The sequence below is a fragment of the Hylobates moloch genome, unplaced genomic scaffold (assembly GCF_009828535.3).
Source record: "Hylobates moloch isolate HMO894 unplaced genomic scaffold, HMol_V3 SCAFFOLD_17, whole genome shotgun sequence".
Taxonomy (NCBI): Eukaryota; Metazoa; Chordata; class Mammalia; order Primates; family Hylobatidae; genus Hylobates; species Hylobates moloch.
In genome coordinates, this window is record NW_026652292.1 from 39,547,262 (window position 1) to 39,573,512 (window position 26,251).

At 41.4% G+C, this 26,251-nt stretch overlaps 1 protein-coding gene across 3 annotated transcripts in view; it reads right to left on the minus strand.

Moving 5' to 3' along the window:
- The window catches only part of CCL28 (C-C motif chemokine ligand 28), a 46,263-nt gene that overhangs the window by 8,340 nt on the left and 11,672 nt on the right, over window positions 1–26,251 (minus strand). The window contains exons 1-3 of one of the 3 annotated variants that reach the window (XM_032135881.2): window positions 22,287–22,389; window positions 12,987–13,113; window positions 3,614–6,420 (exon numbers count right to left, since the gene is read on the minus strand). In XM_032135881.2, the coding sequence (XP_031991772.1) occupies window positions 6,228–6,420; window positions 12,987–13,036 (243 nt within the window). In that variant the 5' untranslated portion in view covers window positions 13,037–13,113; window positions 22,287–22,389 and the 3' untranslated portion in view covers window positions 3,614–6,227. Of the gene's footprint in view, window positions 1–3,613; window positions 6,421–12,986; window positions 13,114–22,286; window positions 22,390–26,251 lie in introns of those variants that run through there. The other 2 variants (XR_009210539.1, XM_032135879.2) reach the window with 2 other exon arrangements.

Genomic DNA, 26,251 nt, shown 5'->3' on the forward strand with positions numbered 1-26,251 from the left:
GAGTAACTGGGATTACAGGTGCCTGCCACCACGCTTAGCTAATTTTTTGTATTTTTAGTAGAGAAGGTGTTTCACCATGTTGTCCAGGCTGGTCTCAAACTCCTGACCTCGTGATCCACCCACCTCGGTCTCCCAAAGTGCTGGGATGACAGGCATGAGTCACTGCGCCAGGCCAATAGTCTTCCTATTAAAAGGAGTAAAAATGCCACGGCACTCCAGCCTGGGGGACAGAGCGAGACTCCGTCTCAAAAAAAAAAAAAAAAAAAGGAGTAAAAACTCATCTACCAACCCAGGGTAGCCAGAAACAGAAGCACCCATCAGAAACAGACAGAAAGCTAAAAAAAAAAAAAAAAAAAAAGCCATTGCTAACTGATAGAAAAGTCATTACCCACTTTTAGGGATCTGGAAGCAGACATTTTGCACTCATTTTGAAGGGCACAGCCCTCCCCAGCAATGCAGTTGACATGAATGCTGTTACTTAAAAATCTTAGAACTATAAACAGCTTCAAATGCACAAGTGGTCATCTCAAGATTTCGAGTGACTGATAAAGGCAAGAATAGTAGGCTATATAAAGAACTTGGGACCGGGGGTGGTGGCTCATGCCTGTAATCCCAGCACTTTGGGAGGCTGAGGCGGGTGGACCCCGTCTCTACCAAAAATATAAAAAATTAGCCAGGTGTGGTGGTGTGTGCCTGTAATCCCAACTACTCGGGAGGCTGAGGCAGGAGAATCGCTTGAGCCTGGGAAGCGGAGGTTGTGGTGAGCTGAGATTGTGCCATTGCACTCCAGCCTGGGCAACAAGAACGAAACTCTGTCTCAAAAAATTGAAAGGGCTCCTGTGATTAAGTCACTATCACATGGATAATTTCCCTATCTTAAGGTCAACTGATTTGTGACCTTAATTACATTTGCAAAATACCTTCACTGCAGCACCTAGATTGGTGCTTGGGAGGTATGTCTATCCCAGGGCAGAAAATTTAGGGGTCATCTCAGATTTTTCCAACTACATTGGTTTTCAATTTTGAAATCTACCTTAGATTCTAGACCAGTTGTTTTCAACTGGGGTTAGAGGAGATTTTTATACCCCTCCCCAGGGGACATTTGGCAATATCTTGAGACATTTTTGGATGCCATCTGGTGGGTAGAGGCCAGAGATACTACTAACCCACCTAGAGTATATGGGAGAGCCCCCCACAACAAAGAATTATCAGCCCAAGATGTCAGTAGTGCCAGGATTGTGAAACCTTGCCCTAAGCAAAACAGGAAAGACAATTATTACTACAGTGCAGAGTTAGAATGACCAACATCAGACATGTAAATGTAAAAGTATAGCTGATGTGACATAACATAGGAGGACAGTGTCATAAGACCAACAGGTTCATACACCCACTGTGCAGTCACAGACTGATACATTGAGGCAGCAGAGTTTGCAGCAGAGAGTTTAATGATGACATGGTGCTGAGTCAGGAGGTAGGAGGAGATTCTTAAATCTCTGAAGAGTTCTGGGCTGGGGTTTTTAAGAAGATCATGGGAGGCAAGGGGCTGGAAAATTTGGGTCACTGATTGGTCAGGGTAAGGGAGATTAAATCATTAGGATATGGAAATTGCATTCTTTGATGATTTAGCTTCTGGTAGGGTCCTTCAGACCAGCTGACATCAGTAGTTTCATCAGTATGCAGGACCTGAAAGAATGTCTCGAAGGGAAAACTTAACATTTCATAATGTTCAAGCTGTTATCTATAGAGCAGTTAAGGGGAACTATAATCTTGTAACAGACTCCACGTAATTCTGAAGCAATAGCCAAACAACTATTAGGAAGGGGTCAGCAAGCAAACTGACCTAGTGACTAATGCTGAATGTGCTGTAAGCTTGGGTTATTTATGTTTCTCACCCTCTCTTCTTCTCTGATTAATTTTATAAAGTTTATAGGAACAGTTTCAATAGGAGGAAAAGGAAAGGAGTATGGAATATTATGTACATCTTACATAAAGACTAATACATAGGCCAGGTGCGGTGGCCCATGCCTGTAATCCCAGCAATGTGGGAGGCCAAGGCAGATGGATCACTTGAGATCAGAAGTTTGAGACCAGCTCAGCCAGCATGGTGAAACCCTGTCTGTAACAAAAAATACTAAAACTAGCCAGGCGTACTGGCGCACATCTGTAATCCCAGCTACTCAGGAGGTTGAGGCACGAGAATCCCTTGAACCCGTGAGACAAAGGTTGGGGTGAACTGAGATCCTGCCACTGCCCTCCAGCCTGTGTGACAGAGTGAGACTCTGTATCAAAAAAAAAAAAAAGAAAGAAAAAAAGAAAAAAGAAAAAGTTATTTTAAAAAGACTAATAAATGGAAGACAAGTATATTATTGAAAGTTACAGAGATAAAGAAAAATAATTGTAATGAAACATCAAGCACTAGGATGAGGAGAAAGAAGGGAGGAGATAAGCAAAGAAATGATACTTGAAGCATTTCATTTGAAATCACAGAAGTAACCACTAGAACTTAAACTTTTTAAAGGATTAAGAAAGCCAGGTGCAGTGGCTGGTGCCTGTAATCCTAGCACTTTGGGAGGGTGAGATGGGAGGATTGCTTAAGCCCAGGAGTTCAAGACCAGCCTGGGCAACATAGTGAGACCCTGTCTCTACAGAAAATAATAGTTTTTTAAAAACAGCCACACATGGTGGCACATGCCTGTAGTCCCAGCTACTAGGGAGGCTGAGGTAAAACGATTGCTTGAGCTCAAGAGGTCAAGATTGCAATGAGCCTAGATTGCTCCACTGCACTCCAGCCTGGGCAACAGAGCAAGACCCTGTCTCAAAAAAAAGGATTACAAGATGTTGCCTCAAGGATAGGTCTAGGAATAGGGAGGATAGGGTGGGAGGATGTTATTTTTATTATAAACTCTGCTGTACTTTTGATTTTTTAAATCACACACCTATATTACTTCAATAAAAATGTAACTTTTCAAAAAGAAAACGTAAAGGATTAACCAGGTGATTTACTCATAATACAGTAACTCATGATATAGTAACAGTATTTACTCTTAGTACAATAATAGTACATAGTACAGTAACAGTGATACAATTGTGTTTTACTAAGCACATGAAATAACCTGTAAAATGTAATTTCTTTAAGAGTCTGGTTTTGGCTGGGTGCGGTGGCTCACGCCTGTTATCCCAGCACTTTGGGAGGCCAAGGTGGGTGGATCACAAGGTCAGGAGATTGAGACCATCCTGGCCAACATGGTGAAACTCTGTCTCTATTAAAATACAAAAATTTAGCTGGACATGGTGCGCACCTGTAGTCCCAGCTACTTGGGAGGCTGAGGCAAGGGAATTGCTTGAATTCAGGAGGCAGAGATTGCAGTGAGCTGAGATTGCACCACTGCACTCCAGCCTGGTGACAGAGCAAGACTCCATCTCAAAAAAATAAAATAAAATAAAAATAAAAATAAAAATAAATCTGGTTTCCCAGGCACACTATCTTCAGACAAAGTTTCAATTATTTGCATTGCAGAAAAATCAGTTTTTAAAATATATCATGTAAACCTACTGTCATTCATAGCTACCCAACAATTGTGTAGAATTGCAGATCGAACTAGTAAGAAGAAACAAAATGGAAAATAATTCAAGCTGTTCGTTGAAAGAATTAGACACCAGTGTTTTGGTATCTTAACTTTTATTAATGTTGGTTATCATGGTTAATTAATTTAAAATTGTGGTTTATTAATATTTTAAGTTACTCGCATATTATATTTTATTAATTTTTTCTTATTTAAAAAGCTTGTCTCTGCCACTTACTGTGTGACCTGGGCAAGTCAGTTTACCTCTAAGAGCCTCAAGTTTCCTCATTCATAAAGTGGAAATATAAATACAAAGCTTGCAGAAATGTCAGGAAAATAAATAAATTAAATGCTAAATAGTCAATGAGGGATATTAGGCAAAGGCCAGTTTTGGTGGCATTTTAACCTATGGAGACTCAGCACCTCTGTGTGTCCCATTATCACCTCCAAGACATCCTGGCAACACCACTGCTTGGGACTAGCCAGCAGGAAGGCCCAGGACACCTGCCACCTGATACAGTGGCTCCTGCTCTCTACTGGCTTCTTGTGAACACTACTGGGCTCTTACCTATCTATCTTGAAGCCTCTATGGACAAAAAAGACGCCAAAAGAGGAATGGCACAATGGTATCAACTCAAACACATCAGCCTGGCACGGTGGCTCACGCCGGTAATTCCAGCACCTTGGGAGGCAGAGGCGGGTGGATCACTTGAGGTCGGGAGTTTGAGACCAGCCTGGCCAACATGGGAAAACCCTGTCTCTACTAAAAATACAAAAATCAGAGGGGTGTGGTGTCCGGGCACCTGTAATACCAGCTACTTGGGAGGCTGAGGCAAGAGAATCACTTGAACCCGGGAGGCAGAGGTTGCAATGAGCCGAGATTGTGCCACTGCACTCCAGCCTGGGCAACAGAGTGAGACTCTGTCTCAAAAAAAACAACCAAACAACAACAAAAAGGTGTGAGAAGGGTGGGATAGGAGCTAAAAGATGTAGACTCCTTGTTAAAGCAGAGCGTAAAATCACCACACAGAGGACGGAACTCTGGGCCCCTAACTAGTGCTGCTCCAAGAACTGACTGGGGGAGGCAAAAGGTTCTGGGCAGCAAGGCAGGCTTTTTGTTCTTTTCAGTATCAGAAAATTTCAATCCAAACAATGGTAGCTACTCAAACTAGGCATTTTGAAGTTATATTTAGTTTAAACTTTTCTATTTAGAAAATAAACCCTAATATTTATGAACTCTAAATGACAAAATAAGTATACGAATTCACATAGGATATTCTTAACCAAAAACATTAAACCTGAATTTGATCATAAGAAAATAATTAGGCCAGGCACTGTGGCTCACACCTATAATCCCAGTACTTTGGGAGGCTAAGGTGGGAGGATCGCTTGAGCCCAGGAGTTTGAGACCAACCTGGGCAACATAGTGAGACCCTGTCTCTACAAAAAATAAGCAAAATTAGCCAGGTGTGGTGGGTATGCACCTTGGTCCCAGACACTCAGGAGGCTGAGGTGGGAGGATTGCTTGAGCCCTAGAGGTTGAGGCTTCAATGAGCCAAAATCAAAATTGTGCCACTACACTCCAGCCTGGAAGACACAGCAAGACCCTCCCTCAACAAAATAATTTAAAAAATAAAAAAAAAAGATAGAGGAACTTTCTTAAATTGAAAGATATTGAAGAAAAATAACAATTATTTGCAATATGTATGTCAACCTTGATTGATTACTGGAGTGAAAAAAAAACTACATAAAATGCTCTCTAAATAGTTGGGAAAATTTGAATATGGAATATATTAGATGAAATTGTTAATTTTTTAGGTATAAAACTGGTAAGGTGATTATGTAGAAAAATGTCTTTATTTTAGGGTATGTCAAGTTATAACACCAAAAAGAAACTAGGGGTGAAGTGTCATGATGTTTGCAACTTATTTTCAAATGGTTTCACAAACAAGATATATTTAAAAAGTTATAATATTTTATATAGAAACACATACAAAGAGAGGAGAGAGAAAGCAAATGTGACACAATATTAACAATGATTAATATTGTGGTGAAAGATATATAGATGTTCATTGTACCATTCTTTTAACTTCTCTGTAAGTTTGGAAAACTATAATTCAAAAGTTGGGAGAAGTTATATCTATATGCTCCTCTTAAAATATTATATGAAGATAAGCACTATCATTATTATTATTATTTTTAGAGACAGGGTCTCATTCTGTCACCCAGGCTGCTCACTGCAACCTCAAACTCTCCCAGACTCAAGTGATCCTTCCACCTCAGCCTCCCATGTGGCTGGGATTATAGGCAAGTACTACCATGCTGGGCTAATTTTTTTTTTGTTTGTAGAAATGAGGTCTTGCTAAGTTGCCCAGGCTGGTCTCAAACTCCTGGCCTCAGGTGATCCTCCTGCCTCAGCCTCCCGAAGTGCTGGGATAACAGGAGTGAACCACCGTACCCAGCTAGTATTATCTTTTCATTTCATTTTCCAGTTAAGTATATTATTGGCTACATTTGCATACTGCACAATTGTTCATTTTTTAAAAACCAATATTTTGTTTTGTTCTGTTGTCTACAATAAGGAGAATTCAGATGATAAACTTACAACCAATCATGGCCAAGTCCACTTGAGGAATTGTCTCTGTAGATTCATCTGTAGACTCTCTAATAAGGAGTTTTATGGCCGTATGTTTCGTGTTTCCCCTGATGTGCCCTGTTACTGTTCCTCTTGCCGTGGTGTTTCTTCCTGTGGCAAACATTTCCTTTACCATTTTTCTTAGCAGCTTGCACTTTCATCCACTGCTTAACAGTATGGTTGTGCGGGCTGACACAGATTCTTCTGCGTTTGACATGAAGGCTGTTAGAAAAGGAAGCAAAAGAAAGTCACTGATATAAAACATATATAAATAATCACTTAGTGACTTACATGCAGCTCCCACTTTGGGACACTGTATTCCTAGAGACTAAATTCAGACTAAATTTCTGAATTCAGTGTAGAAATGAAGTGAATTCTAAAGCTGAGCACCACAAGGTTCAATTTTGACTTTCAAACACTGCTGCCTGTGGGTCCTCAGATATCAGCAGAGAGTATTAAAAGAAAGAGGAGAAGAAGAAGGAATTTGTTGAGGAGCAGGAGAAGGAGAAAAGGAAGGAGAAAAAAGAGGAAGAAGAAAAGGAGGAAAAGAGACAATAATAAAAACCAAGTGAACCCAATAAAACCAATGCATCCTCACAGCCCATCTCAAACACATCCTTAAGGTTTGTTTAAGGTTTTTCTGATCCGTAAGGATTTGTAGATTCTCTCAGCTAGATGCCATCTTTTTTCCCCTCTGATTCTCCACGGTGAGAGTTATCTCTTTTCTGGCACTTAGTTTATTCTGTCTTTTATCTGAGTACTTGTCTCATCTTTCCTACTGGAGTTATGCTCCTTGAAGGAGGAATAATCTAGAAGTGTCTTGAAAACGCCTTATTCAAAACTTAAACTAATTTAAAACTTAAACTTAATTTAAAACTTAAATTAACAAAAAAACTAAGATATTCTAGGCATTTGTTAACATTTTAATATGATATAGATCTATGCCACTGTTCAGAATGTGCTTTCATTTTCATTTTTCTTTTCTTTTCTTTTTTTTTTTGGTGAGATGAAGTTTCGCTCTTGTCACCCAGGCTGGAGTGCAATGGCGTGATCTCGGCTCACTGCAACTTCCACCTCCCGGGTTCAAGTGATTCTTCTGCCTCAGCCTCCCAAGTAGCTGGGATTACAGGTGTGCACCACCACACCCGGCTAATTTTTGTATTATTAGTAGAGATGGGGTTTTACCATGTTGGCCAGGCTGGTCTTGAACTCCTGAACTCAGGTGATACACTCTCCTCAGCCGCCAAAGCGCTGGAATTACAGACATGAGCCACTGCACCTGGCTCATTTTCATTTTTCTATATGAAGTTTTCACAGTGGGCTGGGAGAATGCTATAGCATGCACAGTTTCTGGTAACTAGAAGAATTTTTTTTGTTGAAAAAGATATTGGTGACTTCTAATTTCCCCATGAGGGGTCATCAGCTCTTACAAAATGTCACAAATCCTGCTGGCTCTACATATACAATATTTCTGTATCCAGATAAATTGGAACTCCTGACTCTGTTATTCAGGGAAAAAACAGAGGTGGGGTAGAGAGTAAGCTGCTATTTTTCTAGATGACCCAAGCTGAATCTTTTTCAGCTAATGTAGGGACTCCTGAAATGGGAGAAAAGTGGGGAGAATGGGGGGAAAGTTACAAATGAGCTTTAACATAATAAAGCCAGCATGTGGGGAATATTAATTTGAAAGAAGTGGAGCATCTTAATAAGAGAACAATATATTCCCTATGTGTATTAGATAGAGAGTCTTAAAAAAAAACAACAGCCTAATTCTCACTATGGTCAATTGGTTTGCTATCATAGGAGAAAACGTGGCTGCAGCACTGCTGCGTAGGAAACAAAAACAAACAAACAAAAAACTGGCACTGAAGCTCCTACCCTTTCCAAAGGACTACAACTCTTGCCTCTCCCTGTGATGTCAGAAAGAAACTGAGCAGATAAAGATTTTAGTGACATGCAGGCTGGGCACGGTAGCTCACGCCTATAATCCCAACACTTTGGGAGGCCGAGGCAGGAAGATCACCTGAGGTCGGGTGATCGAGACCAGCCTGGCCAACGTGGTGAAACCCCGTCTCTACTACTAAAAATACAAAAATTAGCTGGGCATGGTGGCACGCACCTGTAATCCCAGCTACTTGGGAGGCTGAGGTAGGAGAATCGTTTGAACCCTGTAGGTGGAGGTTGTAGTGAGCTGAGATCGTGTCACTGCACTCCAGCCTGGACAACAAGAGGGAAACTCTGTCTCAAAAAGAAAAAAAAAAGATTTCTGTGACACGCAGATAAGCCCATAAGTTACACAGGAAAGACCTAGGATTCAAGTCCATTATAAAAATAAGAGACATGGGATTCAGGGAGGGGCATTGGCACCGGGGCTGAAGGAGAGAACCAGATGGAAGAGATATAGACAGAGGATTCAGAAAGGTGGAGGACCATAGGAAAACAGGCAACAACTAGCATGTGGGCTTTTTCAAAGACTTGCTGGTGAGGCAACCTCTCAATGTAATTTCAACTGGGGAAAAAAATCAGCTACCAGAATACAGCTCCCAAATCTGAGATCCTATGATGTTTTAGAATCCTAAAGTTTAAAAACTTCTTAAATCTCTACTTGGATCCCATGTATTTTCCACCAGGATAGAAAGAGATGAAGTAATGCTGGAATGGGGGCTGGCCTATTCCACATTCCTTTCCCTACTCACAGTTCCACAGTACTCTGATGGGCACCAATCTCCACCTTCCCAATGGTGAGTTTGCAGGTGGAGAGTTTTGACTGTAAGAAATCCTGAGGCCAATCCCCTGATTTTTTTTTTTCTTAACCCTCAGGAGGATAGCTGGAGATAGTCTGATGGACGTAAACGGGTGGCCCTGCCATAGAGATTATACCTTTAATATCCCTTAAGCTTTATTTCTTTACCCATTCCTCTAAACACAACAAGTGCCTCACACCCACATCTGAAAAACTACTCAAGCCTTCCAGATAATTCTATTTAAAAACCTCAAATTTTCTCACAACAAAAATGTCTGTTTGATTCAAGAATCCTCAGGCCTCTGCCCAACATAAACAACTTTTTTTCTTTCTTTCTTTTTTTTTTTTTTTTAAGGCGGAGTTGCCCAGGCTGGAGTGCAGTGGCGCGATCTTGGCTCGCTGCAACCTCCGCCTCCTAGGTTCACACCATTCTCCTGCCTCAGCCTCCCGAGTAGCTGAGACTACAGGTGCCTGCCACCACGCCCGGCTAATTTTTTTGTATTTTTAGTAGAGATGGGGTTTCACCATGTTAGCCAGGATGGTCTCGATCTCCTGACCTCGTGACCCGCCCGCCTCAGCCTCCGAAAGTGCTGGGATTACAAGCGTGAGCCACCGCGCCCGGCCATGATAAACAACCTTTTATTGTATTCATGTTCAGAAACATCCAGAAGCTCATTAATGAAGTCACTGTAGAGGAGTTTGAACAAGAAAACTGCTGTCTCAGGCATCAAAAACTACAATGACCATTTATAAGGTATGAAACAAAGGATCGCCGGGCGCGGTGGCTCACGCTTGTAATCCCAGCACTTTGGGAGGCCGAGGCGGGCGGATCACGAGGTCAGGAGATCGAGACCACGGTGAAACCCCGTCTCTACTAAAAATACACAAAAAATTAGCCGGGCGTAGTGGCGGGCGCCTGTAGTCCCAGCTACTCGGAGAGGCTGAGGCAGGAGAATGGCGTGAACCCGGGAGGCGGAGCTTGCAGTGAGCCGAGAGCGTGCCACTGCACTCCAACAATGACCATTTATAAGGTATGAAACAAAGGACCTATTTCTAGGCAGAAAAGAAAAAGAAGCCTAGTAAGTTAACTGTATGTTGATTTATATTAATTAATTGTTATTAGTAATACATGCTACTTGGGAATTACATTTCCAGTGTTAGCAATGCTTTCTGCATCTTAAACACTTTCTCAAATCTTAAAGTCTTTATACCCAGTCAGGGATAAGGGACTACATTTTAGATAAGTAAAGACATGCTCCATACTAAACTAATCTGAAAACAAGAGAATCTTTATCTATTTATGTTGAACATCAGGAAACACAACAGATAGGATCTGTAATTTATGGTTAAAAAATACTACAGAGTTGAATTTAATTTTATTTGAGATTAGGTCATAACAACTCTGTATTTTTCAGCTTTCTTAGCACAGAGAGGTCAATTTACAAATTGTGCTTGAATAAAGTAAATATTTTTAGATCCAACTGATTGGCTTCCTAGCTCCTCTTTAATTAAAATTGAGTCCTTTTGAAAATGAAGACTTATGTTACTGATTATATTTTCCCTTATCACAGCGAAACATCATTTCTGTTCTTATGCCTTTTTCAGATCTCTGACACCTGCTTATCCCAAAGAAACATCCCTGAAAATCCTGTTACCAATACCTTCCCTGGATAACCTCCAGTCTCTTATACACTCACAGAAACTTCCTCTGTTTTTTTTCTTCAAGCCTTTCTGGGAGTCCTACTGGAGCCCTCACGAGCTTCAAGCTTCAAGTCTGAGGTGATATATGCCAATGAGGTGGAAGGAATTGAGAGGAGTTGAAAATTTGGAGTTTCTCAGAGCAACTGGAGCAGGTTCAGACAGATTTAGTGCAGCTGTGTCCACTCAACACAAATATCCAGCTGTTTCTAACTACCTAGAGCATTGTCCATGCATTGTCTATGAACTTTTTACTTTCCAACTATTACCAACAATATTCTTTAAGATTAAATAAAAGACTGGTAGAATCTCGGCCAGACATGTACCAAGGAATTTTTCAAAGAAGTTGGGAACTTGGAGCACCCCTCAGAATCCTCATTGGTATGTAGCCCCTGGAGTGCCACAGGTGATGCTGGTTCCCAATGACTAAACCACCTGAGCCAATGGAGCCACGTGGTGGCTTGAACTGAGGAGATGCTGAGAAAATTCTCAGTCTTCTCCCTTCTCCCACAAAGACACTCATGCTTAATACAAGTTTGGATCAAGAATTGTTTCCTCCCCTACATCTGACCCTGAGTGTGATCTTTAAACTTTATTCGATCTCAGAACCTTTGAGAATCTTATAAAACCTATGGACCTTCTAAAAATGCTCGCAAGTTCATACACAAAAATTTCAGGAAGTTCACAGCCCCTAACCTGATGAAAGTCTATCAACAGACATCTTACAAACTCTTCCTCTGAACTTTTAAGAACACTTATCTTGGAGCAGTTTTTCCTCAAAATTGAATAATGGATAAATCCCTTCTGAAAAGGGGGAAAATATATTTCAAGTTCCAGAGATCATCTCAAATCATTAAGATGATCTGCAGAACCCAGCTGGATAAAGAGTCCCCTCGAGACTCTAGGCAGACAGAACCCATTTTGTCACCACTGCATCCCCAGCATATAGAACAGTGCTTGGCGCATAATCGTTAATTCATAAATATTTGTTGAATTCACTGAAAGAATAAGGTTTCTGAGTGACTCAGGAGCTCAGGCATAAGCAATGGGTTTATTTATAGCCCAAAGAAAGGAGCACCAAATGACCCACTAGCATCACCTGGAGCCACAAATGGTGTTAAACCAGCATGCCAGGGAGATGCCTGATACTCGGATGCAGTAGAGTTTGGAGAGGGCATTTTATGGTTAGTCCCACCACTGCTTTAGAATGGCATTGGAGGTATACAGTGTTCTGAACTAAGAGACCTGGGTTCACATCCTGTTTCTGCAATTCATGAGCTGTACACAAGTGAACTGTGTAACCTGAGTCACAGCTTTCTCCTGTGTATGATTGGGAGATCATTTATGCTTTCCTCACAGCATTGTTGTCAGAATCCAGATTTACTAAATACCAATGCAGTTCAGATGTTAGAGCCTCCATAGAGATGTTAAGTACATATACAAACAAAGCTTTTAATAACTGAGCAAGGGGCAGGGGTGGGAGGCTTCACCATGAATCAACACCACAGAATCAAAAGCAGAGATTGGATTGGCATTTGTGATTGGATTGCATATAGCACTGCGACAGGTATAGATCTTTCCACGCTTCTTTTTGAATCTTTTGTTTTTCTTTGCCTTTTTGTTGTTGTTGTGGTGGTGGTTTTTTGACACAGGATTTAACTCTGTCACCCAGGTTGGAGTGCACCGGCATGATCACGGCTCACTGCAGCCTCAAACTGGGCTCAACGATCCTCCCATCTCAGCCTCCCAAGTAGCTGGGACTACAGGTGCATGCCACCACGCCTGGCTAGTTTTAAAGTTTTTTGTAGAGATGGGGTCTCGCCATGTTGCCCAGGCTGGTCTTGAACACCTGGGCTCAAGTGATACCCCTGCCTTGGCCTCCCAAAGTGCTGGGATTACAGGCATAAACCACCACACCCGGCCTACCTTTTTGAACCTTATAATATGCTCCTGATGAATTCATAAAGTAGAAATGACAGCAACCCATGTACTGGAAAAGGTTAAAAGCCATGAAATATAACAGAGTTATCTTTTGTTTGGGGTTTTGTTTTGCTTGGGAAAGTCATGAACACTTTTTGGTGATGGGGAGAATTCAGTCCTAACTACAGCACTACAGGGTGGACGTAGATGGTGTGCTGGTATGGGGCTCAGGACATCTTTGGACAGAGAGACTATGAATTTACTCCAGGGAGCCTGGGGCCTAACGGACAGAATATTTACTCTTCCCTCCCTTGTTTGGATGATGGTTTGTATGTTGTAATCACGCAAAGCCTTTCCAACCTATTATTCGTTGGTCAGGGAAATAATCACTGTGTAGGTTTAGACCTCCCGGCTGAAAGGCACTCACATGACAGCAGCCAAGTCACAATCCCCATCAGCTCTCTGGATGCGACACATATTCACTCTTTCCAGGAGCCTTCTGGAAATATGATGTGAAACCTCCGTGCAACAGCTGGAGGCAATGGGAAGTATGGCTAAAAGAAGAAAAGAAAGAAAATGTTAAATCTTACAGTTTATAGAAGAACACTGGCATGGTTCTCATTTTGAAGATTTCAGAGAAACAGAATGTTAATCCACACAAACAAGGGGCAAACATGGCTTTGTGAATACAGACTTGGGGCAGGACGTGTTCCCACTTTCTGGACTTTAAGCTGTATTTGTGAAAGAGAAAATGTAAATTTAGGCAAAGACACAAAACAAATGAAAGAGATGAAAAGAGTTACAGACAAGGATTCTGGTGGTACTGCAGACTGATCAAAGATGAAAGGAGTGAGGTCAACACGGTGTTTCATGCATTTTGGAACTGGAAAAGCATCATTCGTTCAGCAAACATTTACTGATTGCCCATTCTGTGACAGGCCCTGAGCTCTGCATTCAAAGTTGAAATAAACAAGGCATAATCTGTCCTTGTGATGCTTAATAGTCCAGTGGGAGGCAGGCCATAATAATCCCAACACAGAAAAATAAGTGTTAAAGAGTTATGTTCAAAGTGTTATGGGATTATACATGAAAGAAGCCAGATTCAAAAGGCCATACTGTATGATTCCCTTTATATGAAAGATCCAGAATGGGCAAATCCATAAAGACAGAAAGTAGATTAGTGGTTGCCAGGGGCTGGGGGGCTAAGGGATGGAGAGGGTCGAATGAAAGGAGGGGACAGGGAGTGACTGCGAACAGATACAAGATCTCTTTTTGGAGTGATGAAAATGTGCTGGAATTAGATATTGGTGATCACACAATTCTGTGAATATATTGAAGACCACTGAATTTTATACTTTAAAATGGAGAATTTTATGGTGTGTGAATACTGGTTGTTCCTACATTTATTAATGCATTTATTTCCTAAAACTAATTGATTCTTTCTTTAGCTATGCTGTGCTGCCTAAATCAAACTCTTAATATCCTGAACAAGGTATTGGGTTTATCCACGTATCCACCCATTCATTCACCCATCTCACTATATGTGAATCACTATGCTAGACCCTGAAGGTAGAAAGATGAAGGGTTACTAGCCTCAAAGATTAGCTGTGACCCAAGCAAGTCTAATAGGAAACGTACTTTCAGAAGCATGGTAGCAATTAAGAATCACAAGAAAATCTGTGTGTTTAGGAATTTGAGTTATCTGAGTGCTGATATCAATTCAGTCTTTTTTTTTTTTTTTTTTTTTTTGCGACAGAGTCTCACTCTGTCGCCCAGGCTGGAGTGCAGTGGCGCAATCTCGGCTCACTGCAAGCTCCGCCTCCCGGGTTCACGCCATTCTCCTGCCTCAGCCTCTCTGAGTAGCTGGGACTACAGGCGCCCGCCACCACGCCCGGCTAATTTTTTTGTATTTTTAGTAGAGATGGGTTTCACCGTGGTCTCGATCTCCTGACCTCGTGATCCGCCCGCCTCGGCCTCCCAAAGTGCTGGGATTACAAGCGTGAGCCACCGCGCCCGGCCAATTCAAACAGTCTTAAACCAGAAGAGTACCGGGGGCCTATATATACTTAGTAAACTGGATTGCATTTCTCAAATATTAATATAAACGTAGGATGGGCTCAGCTGGAGATCACTTGATCTAAGTCAGATTAACTATAAAAAGGCAAGAAGCAGGCCAGCATTTATTACATGTTAGTAGGTGCAACTAGTGCCCTCCAGAGGAAACAGAAAATATAAGAGGCCAGGAAACAACTTTGGCGAGAACACGGGAAGTTAGGCAATGGAGAATGTAAACTGGGTAGTTCCGAATAGGGCAACTGTAAAATTCTGTTAGATAACATCGCCCCCTAGAGGTTCCCTCCTGCAGCCTCCTGTCAGAATAGTTCCATTTTAAAAAAGCCATCAGCTACTTCCCTTTATTTCAATTATGACTCCAGAATTTCTATATAGGAGAGATTTTGGTGTGTCAATTAGGGTGAAAAAGATGATTATGTGACATTTCTTCAGCATTTACATAGTTTTGTTCAGATGATACTGAACAATGGTTGTTGGAGAGGTCGTCGGGGAGGCAAGCTGATAAGAGATCGGGGAGGCCAAAACCTGTCTGCAAAGACCACCTTGGTCAGGTATATATTGGAAAATAACCAGCTTATGTTCCAGAATTGGAGTTCACACAAACACAAACCTGTATGATGGAGAAGGGGTTCCCCCGAAGAGAAATATGTGACTATTACTGAAAATAAGAGAAGTCTTGCAGAGTGGGCTTAATAAAGCAGCGGAGTCCAGAGGTATGAACGAGCAAGGATCTGAGGTACAATGCAAGACTCTGCCTGATTCACCCCCAACCGCTTCCCTAACCCCTCCTACAGGTGCTCCCTTTGCTTTGGGAAGGACAAAGGCCAACAGATCCACCTGGGAATTTCTCTGAAAAGTGATTTGTGAGATCAGCAGATGCGTTTTCCAGCTGGCCTGAGAAGCAAGCACTGAGGTCAGCTCTCTGGAGAAGTGGGCAACCACCAGTGGGTTTCAAATGGATCCAGAGCAGCTGCCCAACAGAGGAACCACAAAACTGGGAGTAAGGGTTCTGATTATGCAAGGGATCATCCCTCCTACACTATCAGACCAACTTCCCCCAGACGCTTAGAGGGAAAGTACCCTTCTCCAGGACCCATTATTTGAGAATTGTCAAGAATATTTGGATTGAGAAATCCTGCAGCAACTTTGTAATTACTGCCAGGCAAGAAAGTGGGGACCCAGAACATCACAATTTCTACTCACCGGCCAGTGAAGCCAGAGTATAGGAGTTCCATGGGTAGCATCTGATGTGTCTGTGCAGTGACGTGAAATCAGTACTTAAATCATATTTGAATCAGTTTGCTCTGGCATTTTTGAGACTGTATCAATCTCAAAATAAAATTAAAATAATGGTGTGCTTCTGTAGAGTGTGTGTCAAAGAAAGTAGAGGGAAAACATTTCTAACATAAGAGAAAATGTGGCAAGGGCTATGTGATAAACAGAATGGTATCTGGAACACTGAAAGGCAGAAGAGATAAATTACAGCGACTGGGGTCCATCTTTATCAAGGTGGCGGCATTTGAGCTGAAAATGTGAAAAATTGATAGAATATGAATAGTGCAGTAAATATAGAGGAGACAGTGGGTGTAAAGATACAAATGTGGAAAAAGGCAGATTCATGCAAATTTGGTTGGAATACAGAATTTATGAATGTAAGTTGTAGGAGGATGACATGAAAAGTATTTTGAGGCCAGACAGCTTTATATTTTATACCAGTAACACAAGTTCAGTAACCTCTTTCTATGGAAACTTTAAAAATCAAGACATGATAATTCACCTAAACTAATACTTCTGTGGAAATGTAGATGTGAATAAATAAATGACGACTTTACTACTATTCCTCTTTCCTTGTGAAACATTTCAACACAGAGGAACTACCAAGAATAATAAAAATACCTATATACTCATCACCCAAATGTTATTTATGTTAATTCTTTTCCATATTTGCCTTCAGTCTTATTTTTAAGTAGCTGTTTCCAGTACTTTACTGTCACAAGCAAGGCTACAACAAACATCCTAATGATAACAGACATTTTTTGAGTTCTTACTGTGTGCCAGGCACTAGTGTAACTGCCATGTGTGAATTAATTTATATAATCTACACAGCAACTCTATGCAGAAGGAATTATATTAATCACCATTTTATAAATGGGTAATAATATGCCGAAAAACTACATGACTTCCCCGAGATCAAAGGGCCAAGAAATAAATAGTGGGGCTGGAATTTGAATACATACATTTTGGCACGTTTTAGACCTTTTGGTTATACTTTATTTGCTTTTCTAGATGTCTCCTTGGGGCTTGTGTGAGAATTTCTCTACAGCAGTGGTTCTCAAACTTTTATGTGTATCAAAATCAAATCCCTCTCTTACCTCAGGTTTCTGATTCAGTAAATCTGAGGGGAGGCTTGAACATTTGCATATCTTATTATTTATTTGTTTATTTATTTTTGAGATGGAATCTTACTCTGTTACCAAGGCTGGAGTGCAGTGGCGCGATCTCGGCTCATTGCAACCTCTGCCTCCTGGATTCAAGAGATTCTCCTACCTCAGCTTCCCATGTAGCTGGAATTAAAGATGTGTGCCACCACGCCTGGTTAATTTTTGTATTTTTAGTAGAGACGGGGTTTCACCATGTTGACCAGGCTGGTCTTGAACTCCTGACCTCAAGTGATCTGCCTGCCTTGCCCTTCCGAAGTGCTGAGATTACAGGTGTGAGCCACCGTGCTGGGCCAATATTTGCATATCTAATAACTTCCCTGGTGATGCTGATACTGCTAGTCCTGGAACACACTTGGAGAACCACTGTTCTTGGAGAACAGATTTACACATGGAATTGCTAGGTTGTAGGATATATGCATCTTTAACTATATTTCATACCAGCAAATTGCTCTACAAAGTGATTATACCAATTTACACTCATACCTGCAGTTGATGAGAGTTCCATTTCTGCACATCCTAAACAACTTTTCATAATGTCGTTTTAAAATATTGCCAATCTGATGGGGTTGAAATTGTACCTTAATGTGGCTTCATTTGTGTTCCCCTGTTGGTAAGTTATTAATCATTCACATTTTCTCTTTGAATTGCCAAATCTTATTTTTGCCAGCTATTTTTTTACCTTGATTTTTAAAAAATTATTTATAAGAACTCATAAAATATTTGGGATACTAATCTCTTCTCAGTAATTAGAAAATATTTTCTCCCCCTTGGTAAGTGTATCTTTTAACTTTGACATATTTCCTTACAGTTTGCTATTTATGTCTTATTTAGCAAATCCTCCCATAGTCAGATGTCATAAAAATAACATAATAATAATTTTGTTTAAAAAGCAAAGCTTTTTTACCCCTGTAATTTATTTTTTATAGATTGTGAGTCAGAAAAAAGGTTTTTGCATAAGAATACCTATTGTCTCCGAACTGTAGTGGTAAAGGAAATTTTTTTCTCCATTTACAAAGGGCAAAGAAACCATTTCCCCCTTTATTCCATACTTTTAAAATGTATGTATTTTTTACTTAAAAAGTCTTTTCAAAAGAAGGGGGTCCTGCCATGTTGCCCAGGCTGGTCTCCAAGTCCTGGACTCAAGGGATCCGCCCACCTTGGCCTCCCCAAATGTTGGGATTACAGGCATGAGCCACCACACCCATCCCTTTCTTCCGTTTTTTTTTTTCTTTTTTTTCTGAGACAGAGTCTCACTCTGTTGCCCAGGCTGGAGTGCAGTAGCGCAATCTCGGCTCACTGCAACCTCCACTTCCTGGGTTCAAGCAATTCTCCTGCCTCAGCTTCCCAAGTAGCTGGGACCACAGGCGCCGGCCACCATGCCCAGCTAATTTTTGTATTTTTAGTAGAGGTGAGGTTTCACCACGTTGGCCAGGTTGGTCTTGAACTTCTGACCTCAAATGATCCACCCACCTCAGCCTCCCAAAGTGCTGGGATTACAGGCGTGAGCCACCGCGCCCGGCCCTCCATTCTTAAGATGAGGTTCTTTGAAGACATAGTGTATCTTAATCTTTACTTTTGGATTGAGATCAATCTCTACAAGGATTAAGCCCACTCTTCAGTTTTTGTAATAATAGCTATATATATCCAAGGCCAAGGGCCAAATAACCTCCAGATGTATTTTTAAAAACACCTCTGGATTTAGCTCAGGGTCTCTCACAAGACGTGTAGAAACTGTGACAAGGTGTGACCCTTTTATCTTTTGAGGAGGCGAGAAGTTATTCTTTCTTCTGCTATGCTATATAAAATTCTGTTCCAATTTCATAGTCACTTTTGTGCTGCCATACATGCTTGTAAATACGTTAATGCTTACTCAGTAATACTTTTTTTTCTCTTCTGTATTGGTACAGAGGAATCTTTCATTGGCAGGATTGTTCTCTTTCCATAACAGAACCACCCCATCTCAATGATATGCAGACACTCCTTAAATCTTCAAGTTTACACATACACATAGGTCTGTTTCTGGGCTTTTTCTTCTGTCTCATGCTCTACTTATTGATCTCTGCATCAATTCCACATGTCTCAACTAAGACACTTTTTAATAAATCTCAAAACTTGATACAGTAAGTCTCCCCACCCAATTTATTCTTCAAAATTGTCTTGGCTGTTCTTGATCCTTTACCTTTCAGATAAATTTTAGAATCAGTTTGCTCAGTTCTTTAAGAATTTCAGGAATTGTGGTTGGAATTGCACTAAATTTACAACTAAGATCTGAAATATATTGTCTTCCCATTCATCAATATGGAATTATCTCTCTAGCTATTCAGATTTTCTTGGTCCTCCAAGATCTTTATGAAGAAAATGATAAGATAATGTCATATATCTTAGATCTATATTTAGGTACCTTATATATTTTGTTGTATTGTGAATGAACTTTTTAAAAATACTTTTTTCTAATTAGTTAATTTTTATGTATAAGAATTCTATTGATTAAGCCGGGTGCGGTGGCTCACGCCTGTAATCCCAGCGCTTTGGGAGGCCGAGGCGGGTGGATCACGAGGTCAGGAGATCGAGACCACGGTGAAACCCCGTCTCTACTAAAAATACAAAAAATTAGCCGGGCGCAGTGGCGGGTGCCTGCAGTCCCAGCTACTTGGGAGGCTGAGGCAGGAGAATGGCATGAACCTGGGAGGCGAAGCTTGCAGTGAGCCCAGATCGCGCCACTGCACACCAGCCTGGGCAACAGAGCGAGACTCTGTCTCAAAAAAAAAAAAAAAAAAAAAAAGAATTCTATTGATTATTTAATGTTGCTCTTGTATCCAGCAACCTTGCTGAATTTTTTTATTTGTAATAGTTTGGAGTAGATACTCCAGTTTTATAGGTAAATCGTCATTTTTCTCTCTTTCTTCTCAATTCCTGTATAGGAAATAAAGGATTTTTCTCTTTTAAAATCTGTTACTTTGCTAAATGCCTAGAACAGTACCTAGCCCATTGAAAGTTCAATACATAACTTTAAATTGCTGTGGTGGATTAATCTATTTTATTCCTTGCCCTGCTGGGATAAACCATACTTATTCATAATATATTAATTTTTATATCTTGTATAAGATTTGCTATTTATTAAGATTTTTGCACCTCTGTTCATAAATTAATCTATACTTTTATACCCTGTGTACCATCTATACCTTAATACCCATGTTTTGGGTATTAAGGGTATGTTAATCTCAACAATGCATTGGGTAGTTTTCTCTGTTCTTCCATCCTTTGAAAGAGTTTGTATAAGATAAAAATTTTCTGTTCCTCCAGTTTTTGGTAAAACTTCAAAAACTATCTAGGCCTGGTGTCTGAGGAAAGATGTTTAAGTTGGATTTGTTATTGGCTTACTTATATATATAAAATATATATATATTTACATATATTTATATATTTATTATTTTTCCAAGAAATTGTTCATTTTATCCACAATTTCTACTTTATTCTCACAAAGTGTCATAGCTTTATCTCACTGTATTTGCAGTCATGACTCCTTTTTTAAATTCTTAGTGTTTGAAGTGAAGATTCCTGTGCAAAGTAATAGTTTAAAAGTTTGAGCCAGATGTGGTGGCTCATATAATCTATAATCCCAGTACTTTGGGAGACTGAGGTGGGAGGATTGCTTGAGGCCAGGAGTTCGGGACCAGCCTGGGCAACATAGTGAGACCCTGTCTCTACAAAAAATTTAAAAGATTAGCCAGGCGTTGTGGCCCACCTACTTGGGAGGCTAAGGCAGGGGAATCGCTTGAACCCAGGAGTTGGAGGCTTTGATCCTGCCATTGCATTACAGGAAAGAGGTCCCCATCCAGACCCCAAGAAAGGGTTCTTGGATCTCATGCAAGAAAGAATTTAGGGCCAGTCCGCAGTGCAAAGTGAAAGCAAGTTTATTAAGAAAGCAAAGGAATAAAAGAATGGCTACTTCATAGAGCAGCCCTGAGGGTGGCTGGTTGCCCATTTTTATGGTTATTTCTTGATGATATGCTAAACAAGGAGTGGACTATTCATGCCTTCCCCCTGCCCTTTTTTTTTTTTTTTTTGAGACGGAGTATCGCTCTGTATCGCTCTGTTGCCCAGACTGGAGTGCAGTGGCGCGATCTCTGCTCACTGCAAGCTCCGCCTCCCGGGTTCACGCCATTCTCCTGCCTCAGCCTCCCGAGTAGCTGGGACTACAGACGCCCGCCACCACACCCAGCTAATTTTTGTATTTTTAGCAGAGACGGGGTTTCACCGTTTTAGCCAGGATGGTCTCGATCTCCTGATCTCGTCATCCGCCCGCCTCTGCCTCCCAAAGTGCTGGGATTACAGGCGTGAGCCACCGCGCCCGGCCCATGCCTCCCCTTTTGAGACCAAATCGGGTAACTTCCTGACGTTGCCATGGCATTTGTAAACTGCCATGGCGCTGATAGGGAGTGTAGTAGTGAGGGCGACCAGAGGTTACCCTTGTGGCCATTTTGGTTTTGGTAGGATTTAGCCGGCTTCTTCACTGCAACCTGTCTTATTAGCAAGGTCTTTTATGACCTGTATTTTGTGCTGACCTATCTCATCCTGTGACTTAGATGGGAATGCAACTTAGTAGGTTTCAGCCTCATTTTACCTAGCTCCTATTTTAAGATGGAGTTGCTCTGGTTCACTCGCCTCTGACAATTGCATTGCAGCCTGGGCGACAGAGACCTTGTCTCTAATAATAAATAAATGTTTGGCTCTAAGCTTAGAAACAAAGCATTCAACTCATGGGTTAAAGAGGAAACCGCAAAATCTTATTCTGGAAAATAGTAAAAGTACTATTTATTATAATGGGTGGGATACAGTTCAATTTAGCCCTAAATGCATTTATTTAAAACACATACACGAAAAAAACGTGTGTTCAACTAAAAACCCGGAAAAGGAAAATCAGAGGAAACAAAGCACGAGGAAAAAAAAAAAAAAGAAAAAGAAAAAAGAAAAGCACGACGTTATGGCGCTTTGCGGCTGTCGCGCTACTCGTATCTGTAGTCGTGGCTGCCGTGGACCAGGAGAAACTGAAGTGGAAAACAGTGGGCGGTAGCCGAAGCAGAGAGCAAGGAAGAGCGCGGGAAGTGCAGAGCGACAGCAAGAAATGGGCGGCGCGGGACGTCGTTTACCTGGGCGACGTCCAGCCGCCCTTCCAGCCTCTGCGCGTGCGCAACCTGCTTGGCGCTACTGACCTGGTGAGGAGGCTTCTTTAAGGCCGTGGACGGTTCCTACCGGCGCGCGGAGAGGACCGGCGTGAAGAAGCTGCCAAAGTATAACAAGTACTACGCGAAGGGTAGGATGGAGTCCCAGGCAGCGCGTGACGGCCGGATGCCCAGACGCCCACGTCGCCCGCAAGCGCACGCCTGGACCCGGGGGAGCCGGCTGGGGCGCCCAGGACCAGGCCTAGCCTACCGCGGGCTGCCCTTCACAGAGCTGCAGGAGAAAACTAGTTGTATTGTGCGCGCATTCCCTAACCTTTACTAGTTTGTTTTTTTTTTTTAATTGATCGGTCAGCTTTTGATGCGGGTATGTTAAAATCTCCCACTGTTATTGGGATTATGCCATTTTTTTTTTCTTGCATTTCTGTCTACTTATGTGATAACTTGGGGTTATGTTTGCAGACGTCCAAGTACCCTCCTGGTCCACAGCCAGGATCAAAATGAGGCACGAGCCTCAGGTGCAGAATTTAAGGGACCGCCAAAAGAACTCCGTAATGAAGATAAGCAATATTTGGATGCAATATTTAAAAAAATAAAAATTAATGCAAAAAAGTCTATAATTAGTAAAATGCTGCAATTTTAAATAAAAACAAAATCTGACTGCATTTTCACGACTCGATCACCTCTCTTGCCTCACAGGAGTCTGGGCCCTAGAGATAGCTTTTCTGTGAAGTGAACTTTTTTATCTTTCGGTTAAGATTCCTCTATTTCTACTATAACTTTTTGCTTAAGTCATATTTTTCTGTTACTGACATTGCTACACTAATCTTTTGGTTTGTATTCATTTATTCTTTTGCGTTTTTAAATCCTTTTTCTTTGCTTTTTATTCTTTCTGTTGGAAAGGTATTTTCTATATTTCCTTTATTAATATTTTTCTACTAAAAATTTAAGCTGAGTTGGGTCAAGAAAAAGCTCCCTTGGGAAAAATGTCTACAATATCTAGTACCGACGTGTTTCTTTTTGAATCGTAGAAGTGTGCTATTTTACTAATTAAAGTGATTGTCACATCAGTAAAATTCTAGAAGTATTTATAGGGTGCTGCCTGCATTGTATCAGTCTTTGTAACAGACGCCGAGTATATAAGAATTAGTAAGTCATAGTACCTGCCCTCAGGGTGCCTACAATTAGCAATTAGCAGACTTTCTTTTTTCTTTTTTTCCTTTAGATAGGATCTTGCTCTGTCACCCAAGCTGGAGTGCTGGAGTGCAGTGGTACAAACACAGCTAACTGCAGCCTTCACCTCCTGGCGTCAAGTGATCCTCTTGCCTCAGCCTCCCATGTAGCTGGGACCACCGGTGCACACCACTATGCCCGCCTAGTTTCTTTATTGTTTTATAGAGACGGGGTCTCACTTTGTGCCCAGGCTGAGCAGACATTTTTCTAACATTGTCTCATTGGACCTCTCTGCTGCATTTAACACTTACCCATTCCTTCCTTGAAAATTTCCATATTCCTAGTTACTAGTCTCTTCTAATTTTCTGAATAATGAGAAATTACGGCTGGGCACGGTGGCTCATGCCTGTAATCCCAGCACTTTGGGAGGCCGAGGCAGGAGGATCACGAGGTCAGAAGTTCAAGACCAGCCTGGCCAAGATGGTGAAACCCCATCTCTACTAAAAATACAAAAAAATTAGCCAGACATGGTGGCAGACGCCTGTAATCCCAGTTACTCAGGAGGCTGAGGCAGAGAATTGCTTGAACCCGGGAGGTGGAGGTTGCAGTGAGCCGAGATTGTGCCACTGCACTTCAGCCTGGGCGACAGAGAGAGACTCCATCTCAAAAAAAAAAAAAAGAGAAATTACTTTCTCTGCCTCTTGAATGCATCCTCCTTTGCCCTCTCCTCAATAGTTAGCATTCTCAAAGTTCCATCCCTAACCTACTGCTCTTTTCTTTCCACATCTCATGTTTAAAATTTTCACTATGTCAGTAACTTCAAAATGTGTTTTTTAGCTCTACCCAAATATTCTGATGTCTATCCACCTGCTATTGAACATGCACTTGGATATCCCACAGGCACCCCAAACTCAACAGAGCCGCAACTGAAGACATCATCTCCTGCCACTTTAAATCTACTTCTGTTTTCCTTTTCTCATCTCATTTAATCACTTTATACTGTTATCCAACTGTAATTCCATCTTCCTTCTGCACTCCCATGGCCAGTCAAACTCCTGTAGATTGTATTTTCCTTAACACTTTTCAGATCTGTCTCGTCTTCATCCTTGTTACCACTCTTAGTTCAATACCTTATTAATTGGCTTCTGGACTGCTGAACCTCTCAGTTGTCTACTTTCTTCCAACTTTGTCATTTCCCCATTTGAATTTGAGGTCCCACAGTATCTTGTGCTTTCCTATATCTTAGTCTTTACCATGTATGACATTAAGAGTCTATATGACTGTCTTTTGACTGTAAGCTCCCACAGGGCATCTTTGTAACCCCCCACCACATAGCACATTGGCTGGTATTAGTGCTAAATAAGTTTCTTGGACTGAACTAAGCTCTGATCTTATCAGTGCTTCATTTTTATCTTGTTTTAAGGCTTTTAATGTCCAAAATATTTTTGCTTTTTTTCTAGGAATAGTATTTTCTGTTTTTGGTCAAGGTCTTATGTCCCAAATTACCTACAATTACACAGTGCTTTTCATAGGTACCATCCCTGCACATTGAAGTAATAAGGGGTCAGTTAATATGTTAAATCATTTGTTCACTATATGTAATATTTTAAAGATGTTTTTAGTATCTGATTAAAAGCATTCCTATTTGTCTTATTATGGTGTTATTTCTTTTCTTTTTTTGGGGGGGGGGAGACGGTCTTGTTCTGTTGCCCAGACTGGAGCGCAATGGTATGATCACGGCTCACTGCAGCCTTGAATGCCCAGGCTCAAGTGATCCTCCTGCCTTAGCTGCCCAAGTAGCTCAGACTACAGATGCACCCTACTATGCCTGGCTAATTTTTAAAAATTTTTGCAGAAACAGGGTGTTGTATGTTGCCCAGGCTGGTCTCAAACTCCTAGCCTCAAGCAATCCTCCCACCTTAGCCTCCTGAAGTGCTAGGATTATAGGGATGAGCCACTGCACCGGGCCTTATTCTGGTGTTATTTCTATTAGTTTTGGGTTGTTGTCATTATTATTCCCAGTATTAAGTGTATGGATGATTTTCCAGGAATGTGAGTCCATGTTTTGGTTCTGTCTATGATCCAGTTTTGGTCACTAGAGGGCTGTAAAGATCTCTTAGTGCTCAAGAACTGTTGGCACTACACATCAAATTTGTGATACAAAAGTTAGATTCTGGGTTTTGTTATTGTTGGAGAACGGGGTCTCACCCTATTGCTCAGGCAGGTCTCGAACTCCTAGACTCAAGCTATCCTCCCACCTTTGTCTCCCCAAGTGCTGGATTACAGGCGTGAGTCACCACGCCTGGCAGATTTTGGGTTTTAAGGAAAGGATCCTGCTACTGTAGAGAGGTGAACAGCTTCCTCTCTTACTTGGATGTTTTGTATAGGATCTCACTACTCAAAGTGTGGCTCTCAGAGCCACAACAATGGCATCACCTGGGAGCTGATTAGAAATGCAGTTTGAAAAGCACTGGTACTGTATATAAGAACACAGCAAAACAGAAACAGAGTAAAGAAAGGCACATGCAATTATTGGAGAAAGGATTTGCAGACTAAAGATAAAAATGATATAAAAGATTCACTTAGCTGCTAGCAGTGTCTCAAGACTGAGTGCAATTTAAGAAGGGCAGGCTGGGTGCGGTGGCTCACGCCTGTAATCCCAGCACTTTGGGAGGCCAAGGTGGGTGGATCATGGGATCAGGAGTTCAAGACCAGCCTGACCAACATGGTGAAACCCCGTCTCTACTAAAAATACAAAAAATTGGCCGGGCGCGGTGGCTCACGCTTGTAATCCCAGCACTTTGGGAGGCCGAGGCGGGTGGATC